At 40.1% G+C, this 11,749-nt stretch overlaps 1 protein-coding gene across 1 annotated transcript; it reads right to left on the bottom strand.

Annotated features, from left to right (window-relative positions):
- Nucleotides 1–562: 562 nt before the first annotated feature.
- On the bottom strand, nucleotides 563–10,719 carry LOC133665430 (follistatin-related protein 4-like). The gene is made up of 3 exons (XM_062070721.1): nucleotides 10,620–10,719; nucleotides 2,005–2,120; nucleotides 563–1,875 (listed from the first exon to the last, which is right to left on the bottom strand). Exons 1-3 carry the CDS (start codon nucleotides 10,689–10,691, stop codon nucleotides 1,173–1,175), a joined length of 891 nt encoding a protein of 296 aa, XP_061926705.1. The 5' UTR covers nucleotides 10,692–10,719; the 3' UTR covers nucleotides 563–1,172.
- Nucleotides 10,720–11,749: the final 1,030 nt, after the last annotated feature.

Below are 11,749 nucleotides of genomic sequence, written 5' to 3'. Positions count from 1 at the left end.
ATGCATCGCGTTTCCACGCGACACTTTCCAGCCCTGTGGTTACTCGTTCAAATGCTCACAGCCTTAATCGAAGAGACCCCGCTTCCAAAGCATTTTGGTCATGACGTGAAGATGGACACATGGCTAAAAGACAAGATGTTGTCGTCGGCTGCTGGTTGGTTTTACTCCCGTGACCGAACAAAGGGGGTGGGGGGGTCTTTGGAAAAGACGAGGTGCTACGCGACATGGAGGCTACCGGAGGGGGGAGGACGCACGGACGAGGCGGACAGTCGGTGGCTATCACACGCAGCACTGGTGAAGACGACCAAACAAAAAAGGATCGGAAAGCTTTCTTCCGTCTAAAAAAGTGAGCGTTGTGCATAGTTTGCTGTTTGGTAACCAGGTACCTACTTGCTGTGATGGAAGAAGTGCAATAATGTACAATTCTGGAGTTACTGGACTGGACGCCATTGACACTTTCTTCCAGCAGGAATATCACAACAATTTACTCTATTCGGGGTTTTTTTTTTTTTTTTAACATAATCTCCAATTTATGAGTTACCCTCCTTGCTCAGTCCCCCCCAGCTTGAGTCCACGACCACGGGAATCCGGAAATACTCAAACCTAGGTAGGGATGATGTTTGATAAGAAATTATCGAGTTCGAGCCCATTATCGAATCCTCTTATTGAACCGATTCCTTATCGATTCTCTTGTCGAGTCCAGATAAGTTGTTGTATATGGAAAAAAAACACAATATTTGGTTTAACAAAAGCTCACTTTTATTTTATAAGAAAAAAAATAAAATGAATAAATAAATATTGACTGTTACCCCCCCTAAAAAAATAAAATAAATAAATATTGACTGTTGTAACCCAAAGTATATTAAGTGGGATTTTACAGAAAAACTGTCCATTATTTTTGCTGCTTGTGTGACATCACAGGAAATTACGTCATTTCCTGTGATGTCCCACAGGGCGTTTCCTGTGGGACGGGATTCGTTCCCAGGGATTCGAATAAAGAACCAACTCTTTTTCTTTACTATAGTGGCCTCGATAACGGGAACCGGTTCTCAAAAAGGGATTCGAGTCCATGGAATCGGTTCTTTTCTTATCGAACAACCGGGAGAGAACCGGTTTCGAACATCATCCCTAAACCTGGGGATGTTTTTTCCTTTTCTTTTTAGCCGGTGGACTCATACCTCGCCCACCCATACCACCGTGTTCCCTCTCTTGATGTCCGACACCTCGCAGTGCGGCGTTCTTTGCTTGCCGTTCAGGATGAAGAGGGACTGGGCCGACGGCGTGAGGAGGTACTGTCCGAACAAGCCGCTGGAGACCACCACCCTGTGAGGACCCCCCCAGGGCCAGGTCTGAGGGTCTAGGGGCTCCTTGAGGCCCCGGAGGACCTCGGCGTGACCCGAGGATAGATCGGCGAACAGGAGGTCTGTGGTGGAGTCCGAGGACGCCACCGCCACGTATCTGTTGGACTCGGCGAAGGACGGCTGGAAAATGAGGTCCGACACGGCAACGGGGTCGTCCACTTCCAGTTTCAGACTCATCTCTCCCTGGAAAGACACCGTCTGTACTCTCAGCTTGGCGCCGCCGGGGTCGGACGTCACGATGTAGCGGCCGTCCGGCGACACGAAGGCGCGGCGGCCGCCGCCGACGTTGGGCCCGATGACCGCGTCCGTCACGCTGTCGATGAGGAGCAGGGGCGGAGCCCGCGGGCGTCCTCTGGTCTGGCACTGGACGAAGTAGACGCCGCTCAGGTGCGTGTACGCCATGCCGGCCGGGACGCAGCTGTGGTTCTTCAAGCTTATCGTCTTCACCCGGCGGAAGGTCTCCAGGTCCACCTTGTGGACGGCGGGCTCGTCTTTGAGGAAGATGAAGGCGAACCTGCGGGGGGGGGGCAGAGTTCAAAAAGGGAAGGTTAATAGCCTTCGCCGTCTGGCTAATACGTATCGACCGTCTCATTAGCATTCTCATTAGCCAGCTCAGACGGGGTCAGAGGCGGCGGGTCTTTACCTCACGTGAGTGATGATGAGGTTGGTCGGCGGGATGAAGAAGTCGTCGACCCGCTGGAAGGTGGTGCGCATGGCGTGATGGACTTCTCCAACGCTGGCTTGAGGAATCACCTGCAGGTCGAACATCAAATTAAATGCTTGATTAGAATAATTTAGGTCGGTGTTTCTTAACCATATTTCCACATTCACCCATTCACACACTGATGGCGGGAGCTGCCATGCAAGGCCCTAACCACAATCAGGAGCAAGGGTGAAGTGTCTTTGCTCAAGGACACAACGGACGTGACGCGGTTGGTAGAAGGTGGGGATTGAACCAGGAACCCTCAGGTTGCTGGCACGGCCACTCTCCCAACCGCGCCACACCGTCCCCCCCATCTGCGATGAGGTGACCACTTGTCCAGGGTGTACCCCGCCTACATGCCTAAATGCAGCTGAGATAGGCTCCAGCACTCCCCCGCCACCCCAAAAGTGACAAGCGGTTGAAAATGGCTGGATGGATGGGTTTCTTAACCAAGAGTGCCCCCTAGAGCAGTGTTTTTCAACCTTTTTTGAGCCAAGGCACATTTTTTGCGGTGAAAAAATGCGGAGGCACACCACCAGCAGAAATCATTAAAAAGGTAAACTCAGTTGACAGTAAAGTCGTTGTCGCAATTGTTGGATATGACTTTAAACCGTAACCAAGCATGCCTCACTATAGCTCTTGTCTCAAAGTAGGTGTACTATCACCACCTGTCACATCACACCCTGACTTATTTGGAGTTTTTTTTGCTGTTTTCCTGTGTGTAGTGTTTTAGTTTTTTGGTGGCATTTTCTCTTTTTTTGGTATTTTCCTGTAGCAGTTTCATTTGAGCGATATTTCCCGCATCTACTTTGTTTTAGCAATCAAGAATATTTCAGTTGTTTTTATCCTTCTTTGTGGGGACATTGTCGATTGTCATGTCATGTTCGGATGTACTTTGTGGACGCCGTCTTTGCTCCACCGTAAGTCTTTGCTGTCGTCCAGCATTCTGTTTTTGTTTACTTTGTAGCCAGTTCAGTTTTAGTTTTGTTCTGCATAGCCTTCCCTAAGCTTCAATGCCTTTTCTTAGGGGCACTCACCTTTTGTTTATTTTTGGATTAAGCATTAGACACCTTTTTACCTGCACCCTGCCTCCCACTGTTTCCGACATCTACAAAGCAATTAGCTACCGGCTGCCACCTACTGATATGGAAGAGTATTACACGGTTACTCTGCCGAGCTCTAGACAGCACCGACACTCAACAACAACACATCATTTGCAGACTATAATTACTGATTTGCAAAACATATTTATAACCCAAACAGGTGAAATTAGATCATCCCCCACGGCACACCAGACTGTATCTCACGGCACACCAGTGTGTTGAAAAACACTGCCCAGTGGTCCCCAACCACCGGGCCGCGGCCCAGTACCGGTCCGCACAAGAAATTAAAAAAAAAAAAAAAACTTTTTTTTTGTTGTTAAATCAACATAAAAAACACAATATATACATTATATATCAATATAGATCAATACAGTCTGCAGGGATACAGTCCGTAAGCACACATGATTGTATTTCTTTATGGAAAAAAATAAAAAAATAAAAAATAAAAATAAATAAATAAATACATTTCAACCCCCCCCCCCCCCCCCCCCCCCCCGGTCATTTTCAAGCGTTGACCGGTCCGCAGCTACAAAAAGGTTGGGGACCACTGAGGACCGCCCAAAAAATATCTTGTTTCTCAGCTGTGAAGGGTACTCAGTTGTAATACACTTTTCCACCACTTGTGGCAGTAACGACAATATCAAACCAAACAGAAGAAGTCTGGAGATAAAGTCATAAAGAGAGTTTCTTAAGCACAAAAACTATGACTAAAGTGGTGAAGCTGTATTTTTATTGGCACTTAAATATTATTGATACATATTCATGATTAAATTGCTTGATTTAATTTGTGCACAACATAATTGTAAGCTGTGAGAATGAGATATTTTTAAGTGTTTTTTTAAATGATTAAAACAGCTGGTATTTTCCCATGTAGTGGGTCTTCTCGTGACCTCCTCGCTTTTATCTTATGTCCGCTAGTAAATTCTTTGTTTTGCCTTAAGGGCTCCTGTTTGTCGGCTCACAGAGCTGTTTTGGCCAGTTCCTTGTCTGTTTTGAAGAAGCAGCTGCGCTCCTTTCTGGGCGAGAGGGGCTCGTTTTGTTTGAATTTAGACCTCGCTTGCCGATGCTATTGTGGCGTCGTAAAGGGCTGGTCTCCTAAAGCTTTAGTAAAACTTGGCCAAGTACTATTCTGTCTCGGTGGTCCTTTTTACTCAACATACGTGTCATCCAAAAGAACTTGGGAGCGACCAGTGTCTTTTATTCACTTTTTTTTAATTTTTATTTATTTGAGTCCCTTCTTGTGCAGTACATTTGTGTAGTATTTATTTTTGCAATCAGCCTGACCTAAGCCTAAGGTTTGTGTGTCAAATAAATAATAATCTTTGTGATTAAACATGCTTTCATATCATTGGACAAGGTTGTAAACTGTAAATTTGAATAATTATTGAATATGATTAAAACCAAGCGTAAGAATACTAATTCAGTGTTAATATTTGAGTGGGGCCCCGGGCCCCTCTGTAGTGGGAAAGTTGGGTTCTGAGATCAAAAAGTTTAGGAATCCCTGAATAAGGTGATTCTCCACATTTTCAGCGGGATAAGATCTTTGTGCAAAAAAAAAAAAAAAAAAAATCAGATGAAAAAACTGTAATGACCCGATGTCCATGAATGCACCACACGTCCTTGTCTGTGCTTTTTGCTTGCTCAGCTTGAGCGGGAGGAGAAGGACATCGAGTGGCGGCTTAACGCGTCGTGCGTCGCTCACGTCTGCAGCTCACGTTGTGTTCAATGGGCGAATTTTGCCCTCAGTGACGACTATCAGGGATGACAAGTGACTCAAAGGCGTGTCATGCTCAGTTCCAACGATTGAAATTAAATTTAACCAGAAGTTACAATAATTTCATGTATTTTATCCTTTTTAAATTGCACTTTTTCTTTACATGACAGGTCAATTAAAAGCATCTGGACTCGATTTTCCTGAAGATGCTCAAATCTAATGTAGTTCCAACTCCAAAAGGTTACAAAATTCCGTACTTTTATAAGTACTGGGCAAATTCCGTTGATACTACAAAGTACCAATACACGTCAAATCAAATGACGTCACCTCCGGTTGCAAACTCCGCACCGGACCAAGCACTTGGCGGGCAAACAGTCGTACTTTTATACCTGACTGCTTTAAAGTCATGTCGTAATTTTCCATGCCAACAAAGCAAGTATGCCTGGTAGAATGCCCTCAAAAGTAAGACTCCACTTTTTAAAATACACTGGATATATTATTGACATGCTACTGATTAGCATTAGCGATTTTACATGGCGATTTCCACACCTGCAGATGTGTTAATGAGACTACATCAAACAGCTGGTGCGTAATAAGTACAATACTTACAGTAGAAACACTTTGTAGGACTCAACTTAAGACAACTTAATGGCAAAGACTACTTCCTGACTGCCTCTGTTATGTCGTACTTTTCCACGCCAACAAAGAAAGTATGCCTGATAGAAAGCACTCAAAAGTAAGTTTTAAAATGCCCTAACTTACATTGGATATATTATTGACATGCTACCGATTAGCATTAGCGATTTTACATGGCGATTTCTACACCTGTGGATGCGTTAATGAAGACTACATCAAACAGCTGGTGCGTAATAAGTACAATACTTACAGTAGAAACACTTCGTAGGACTCAACTAAAGACAACTTAATGGCAAAGACTACTTCCTGACTACGGCAACACACCTAGGACCAACTGAATGAATGCATACATGCAAATAACACTCAGAAGTGTAAGAAAACAAAATATACAGCACAGTTATTATCAGCTCAAATAAAAAACATTTGATTATTAAACAAATTAATATTTATCGTCACATAAGCACACAAAAATATGGAAAATCGGTGCCGTATCAGTTAAAATGTGAACGCTACACATCTTTGAGTCCAAGTTTTGATCTAATTGGAAAACTTTACATTGTTCCTGATATGTTTAGTCCGCTTTTTTTGTTATTCTGCACTAACTACATGTGATACCTGACAAAGCAAATGAATATGATATCAAATTATTCATTTATTTGATTCGCCAGGGGCCGTAAAATCATGAGCCGCACTTTGGACACCCCCGAATTACGCAACACGACGAGTGATTGTTACATGCATGAATAAGTCGTTAAAAAAAGTGTAAATAAGTCCCCAAGTTACTTCAGAGCAATCTGATTGGCCGATTAAGTACACGCGATGACGTCATTGCTGAATAAATGTTTGTTTTTAAACGTAACTGTGGAGGGAGAGTGCAGGAGCAAAGGTCACCGCCTCTGTCCACGGTGCTGACGACAGAGCACCATCAGACGGGGGCGTGGCAGTGCTGACGGCGAGACACAGCTAGGCAGGTGATTAGATTTCCCAGGTGGTACGAGTTGTCTAATCATCTGTTGTCTTTCTGCTCCGCCGCTCCCAGTCTGTGGAAGGCTCTCCCTGACCACCTGAGGGCACCACAGACTGTGGATGCCTTTAAAAAAGGCTTAAAAGCCCTTCTTTTTATATATGTGTGCATGCTAGCTATAGCTATTTGGCTGTTGTAGTTTTATTTTTATTTTATTTCTTTATTATCTTTTTAAAATTTTTTTTTTTTTAATACACTGTAGCACTTTGAGATTGTTTACTCAATATAAAGTGCTTTTTACAAATAAAATCTATTATTATTATTGTCTTTAACAGTGAGCGACCGGGAGCAGAGAGGGCGAGAGGATACGGACGTGACTGAAAAGTCACGTGTCTGGGGGAGGGGAACTTTGTTGAGACAATTTGAGTATTAAAAACTGCACGCGTGGCTCTTGTGCCGTGTCTTCGGTGGAACTGCTAGGAAGCGACTTCCACAGTAACCTTATGAGATAAACAGTGTTTCCCACACATTCATTTATTTGTGGCGGCCCGCCACGAAAGAATTACGTCCGCCACAAATAAAAATAAAAAAATAATAAAAAAAATTACTTTTTTTGTTGTTGTTGTCCTGTCCAGCTTCTCAGGCAAATCATATAGTTGATGTAGATGCCCATATAGGCTGTTCAGATTTACTTTACAAAAGAGAAGTGTGGGATACTTCTCTTGTTGCCTTATTTGTATTTGACCACTACTGTTTTCTGTTTATTTGTTACTGACTGTGGCAGGACACCTCTGCCTCTGTTTCACTTTATGTTGCTGGTAAATAATATGGTTGTAGTAGTAGGCTAAAGTTAAATTATTTAGTATGCACTAATTAAAGGGGCAGAGCTTTAAAAGACATTTTAGCTTTTATATTTTACAAGATATATTTTTTGTAAGAAACACGATTAATAAATATATTTCAGTGAATAACTTATTGTTCAAATCTGTATATAAATATGTACATAAAGTGTTGTAATTATATTGTAAAATGGATGGACGTTTAAAACAAAACTGTTATTATTAATTAGTAAGTATACATTTTTTGAGCCTTTTTAGAGAAAATCATATCATTGTAGTAAATTATGCAAATTACTCGATGATGTCATGTGACCACGCCCCCTCCGCCACAGGTATGTTGGCAGTTTATGGGAAACACTGGATAAAGTATTCTTTCACAAATAAATGCACTCCTTTGGCCACAGGGGGCGCTGCATGGCGTCCGCGTGAACACGCAACCTTTCAGCATGTGGCCAGGAGGATAAGTCGGCGTCCTCGTACATCATCCGTGTGATAAACATCGGTAAAGGTGCAAGACGCCAGCGGCTGAAATGGTGACCCCCGCCTGGCCTCGCTTCCCCCGATAAGACGTCTTATTCGCTGATGTCTGCCCGTCTCCTCATGCCGAGTCGGCGCCTTTTTATTCCAAAGACAAGCTGCTCCACCTTGACACCAGTTCCTTAAGTAGTGGCCGGGGGGACCTCCTACTCAACTGCAGAGAGTACAAGGTGTGTCTAGGGCTTTGTCTGGCTAGAAAAGTGTGACTGCCCTCTAATAATCCATCATTATCATCACCATAATCAGCAAAGTGAAATGACTTTATTCCACATTTCCACTTTTTCCGACTTAAAGTTTGTTTGTTCTTTTCTTCTTTTTTGTTTCAGAACAAAAAAATAAATACAAAATGCAGTCGAATTCTGTCTCTCGCTGCCCAACAAGCAAACTAAGTTGTGGAATTGTTCCTTTTTTTTTTTACTGCATGTGGCTTTTGTTTGGCCTCATGGGGAGGAAGAAGAAGAAGAAGAAGAAGAAAGGTATATTTTGTTGTTTTCTTACTGTACTGAAAATGAACCCAACCGTGACCTCTAAACCAAAGTACGTACCCAACCGACATTTTTGTGTACCGTTACACCCCTACAAATAACACTTGATTCCAATTCACACTTTGTTTCAGTTAACGCTTAATTCAAATTAACAATTGATTTTAATTAATGATGGATTCCAATTCACACTTGATTCCAAGTAATGTTTAACAATTAATTCAAAATAACGCTTGATTTAATCCAACATTTGATTCCAATTAACGCCAGATTCAAATTAACGCCTGATTCCAGTTAACGCTTGATTCCAAATAACATTTGATTCCAAATAACGCTTAATTCCAATTCACACTTAGTTTCAGTTAATGCTTAATTCAAATTAACAATTGTTTTAATTAACGATTGATTCCAATTAACATTGGATTCCAATTAATACTTGATTCCAATTAATGCTTAATTCCAATTAACGTTTGATTCCAATTAACACTTGATTGCAAATAACGCTTAATTCCAATTAATACTTAATTCCAATCAACACTTGATTTCAATTAACACTTAATTCCAATTAACACTTAATTCCAGTTAACTCTTACTTCCAGTTAACTCTTAATTCCAATGAATGCTGGATTCCAATTAACGCTGGATTCCAATTAATGCTTGAATCCAATTAACGCTTTATTCCAATTAACACTTGATTCCAATTAACGCTTGATTCCAAATAACGCTTAATTCCAATTAATATTTAATTCCAATTAACACTTGATTTCAATTAACGCTTGATTCCAATTAACACATAATTCCAAATAACACTTAATTCCAATTAACACTTAATTCCAAATAACACTTAATTCCAATTAACACTTAATTCCAATTAACACTTAATTCCAAATAACACTTAATTCCAAATAACACTTAATTCCAATTAACACTTAATTCCAAATAACACTTAATTCCAAATAACGCTTAATTCCAATTAATATTTAATTCCAATTAACACTTGATTTCAATTAACGCTTAATTCCAATTAACACATAATTCCAAAGAACGCTGGATTCCAAATAACACTTAATTCCAAATAACGCTTGATTCCAATTAACGCTTGATTCCAATTAACACATAATTCCAATGAACGCTGGATTCCAAATAACACTTGATTCCAATTAACACTTAATTCCAATTAACACTTAATTCCAAATAACACTTAATTCCAATTAACAGTTAATTCCAATTAACACTTAATTCCAATTAATACTTAATTCCAAATAACACTTAATTCCAAATAACACTTAATTCCAATTAACACTTAATTCCAAATAACACTTAATTCCAATTAACACTTAATTCCAAATAACACTTAATTCCAATTAACACTTAATTCCAAATAACACTTAATTCCAATTAACACTTAATTCCAAATAACACTTAATTCCAAATAACACTTAATTCCAATTAACACTTAATTCCAAATAACACTTAATTCCAAATAACGCTTAATTCCAATTAATATTTAATTCCAATTAACACTTGATTTCAATTAACGCTTAATTCCAATTAACACATAATTCCAAAGAACGCTGGATTCCAAATAACACTTAATTCCAAATAACGCTTGATTCCAATTAACGCTTGATTCCAATTAACACATAATTCCAATGAACGCTGGATTCCAAATAACACTTGATTCCAATTAACACTTAATTCCAATTAACACTTAATTCCAAATAACACTTAATTCCAATTAACAGTTAATTCCAATTAACACTTAATTCCAATTAATACTTAATTCCAAATAACACTTAATTCCAAATAACACTTAATTCCAATTAACACTTAATTCCAAATAACACTTAATTCCAATTAACACTTAATTCCAAATAACACTTAATTCCAATTAACACTTAATTCCAATTAACACTTAATTCCAAATAACACTTAATTCCAATTAACACTTAATTCCAAATAACACTTAATTCCAATTAACTCTTAATTCCAATTAACATTTGGTTCCAGTTGACGCTAAATTCCAAATAATGCTTTTTTTCTAAACAACGCTGTATTGCAATCACGTGTCCTCTTTGCCTTTAGAGAAATGTTATTAGGCATCGGCTGTTATTGGAGAATTTGCGGTTCTTTTAACATGAAGACCACTACAATGTATTCCACCAGACGTGTTTCCAAAGAAGAGGAGAAACAAATGAGCACAGACGATGCACCTGGTGGACAAATGGATGAACTACACTAGAAATGATCTGCCAGGAGAGAAAGTAAACATACCTGCAGGGTGGGGTGTGTCCTCTCCATGTCCCCCCAAGCCAGCAGCCACACCTGGTCATGTGACTTGTCGTACAGCATCTTGACAGGAAAGGCGTCCGTGGCTATTGCCTGCACCGAGGGAACAAAAACTGCTATTGTTAGGAATTTGTTTATTTTACCAGGAAAATACTTTGATTTTTTAATCCCTGAGACTTTATTTGTATTTAAATTGCAACTTTCCATGATTGTTTGTTTTGACTTTCAAATACAAGTCCATGATTTGATGAAGCTTTCATATAATTCTACGTTGGCGCTGCTAAGAAGCCTTGGTGGAGGTATTGTTGTCTAACTCGTGTTTAACAAGCGCAAGGAAAGGTCAAGAAAAAGCCTTCTGAACATCATCTTTGTTGACATTTGGAAAGAATTGATGCTCTCTCGTGCTAACATGGACGTGCAAAGCAGTCCAGTGGACAGTGATGGATGGCAACACCCATACTCTACTCATATGACTTGTATACTACAAAACCCAAAACCAGTGAAGTTGGCACGTTGTGTAAATGGTAAATAAAAACATAATACAATGATTTGCTAATTCCTTTTCAACTTATATTCAATTGAATAGACTGCAAAGACAAGATATAGAATGTTCGAACTGAGAACCTTTCTGGGTGTTGTTGATAAATGGCTTTGGCTTTGCAGTTTTAACTTGCACTTACAGATGTAGCGACCGACTGTAGTTACTGACAGTGGTTTTCTTAAGTGTTCCTGAGCCCATGTGGTGATATCCTTTACACACTGATGTCGCTTTTTGATGCAGTACCGCCTGAGGTATCGAAGGATCGTAATATCACCGCTTAGGTGTAGTGATTCCTCCAGATTCTCTGAACCTTTCGATTAGAGATGTCCGATAAAAGGCTTTTTTGCCAATATCCGATATTGTCCAACTCTTAATTACCGATTCCGATATATACAGTCGTGGAATTAACACATTATTATGCCTCATTTTGTTGTGATGCCCCGCTGGATGCATTAAACAATGTAACAAGGTTTTCCAAAATAAATCAACTCAAGTTATGGAAAAAAAAATGCCAACATGGCACTGCCATATTTATTATTGAAGTCACAAAGTGCATTCTTTTTTTTTAACATGCCTCAAA

This window comes from Entelurus aequoreus, linkage group LG14, assembly GCF_033978785.1.
Source record: "Entelurus aequoreus isolate RoL-2023_Sb linkage group LG14, RoL_Eaeq_v1.1, whole genome shotgun sequence".
Taxonomy (NCBI): Eukaryota; Metazoa; Chordata; class Actinopteri; order Syngnathiformes; family Syngnathidae; genus Entelurus; species Entelurus aequoreus.
This window is presented reverse-complemented; position numbering and strand designations above follow the sequence as displayed.

What these genes read in the sequence shown, in the direction of transcription:
- LOC133665430 (XM_062070721.1), bottom strand. Translation starts at nt 10,691, where the DNA reads ATGCTGTACGACAAGTCACATGACCAGGTGTGGCTGCTGGCTTGGGGG. An exon ending in TGGAGAGGACACACCCCACC is followed by an intron (nt 2,121 to 10,619) that starts CTGCAGGTATGT and finishes TTGATGTTCGAC; the next exon opens with CTGCAGGTGATTCCTCAAGC. An exon ending in CTCATCATCACTCACGTGAG is followed by an intron (nt 1,876 to 2,004) that starts GTAAAGACCCGC and finishes CCCCCCCCGCAG; the next exon opens with GTTCGCCTTCATCTTCCTCA.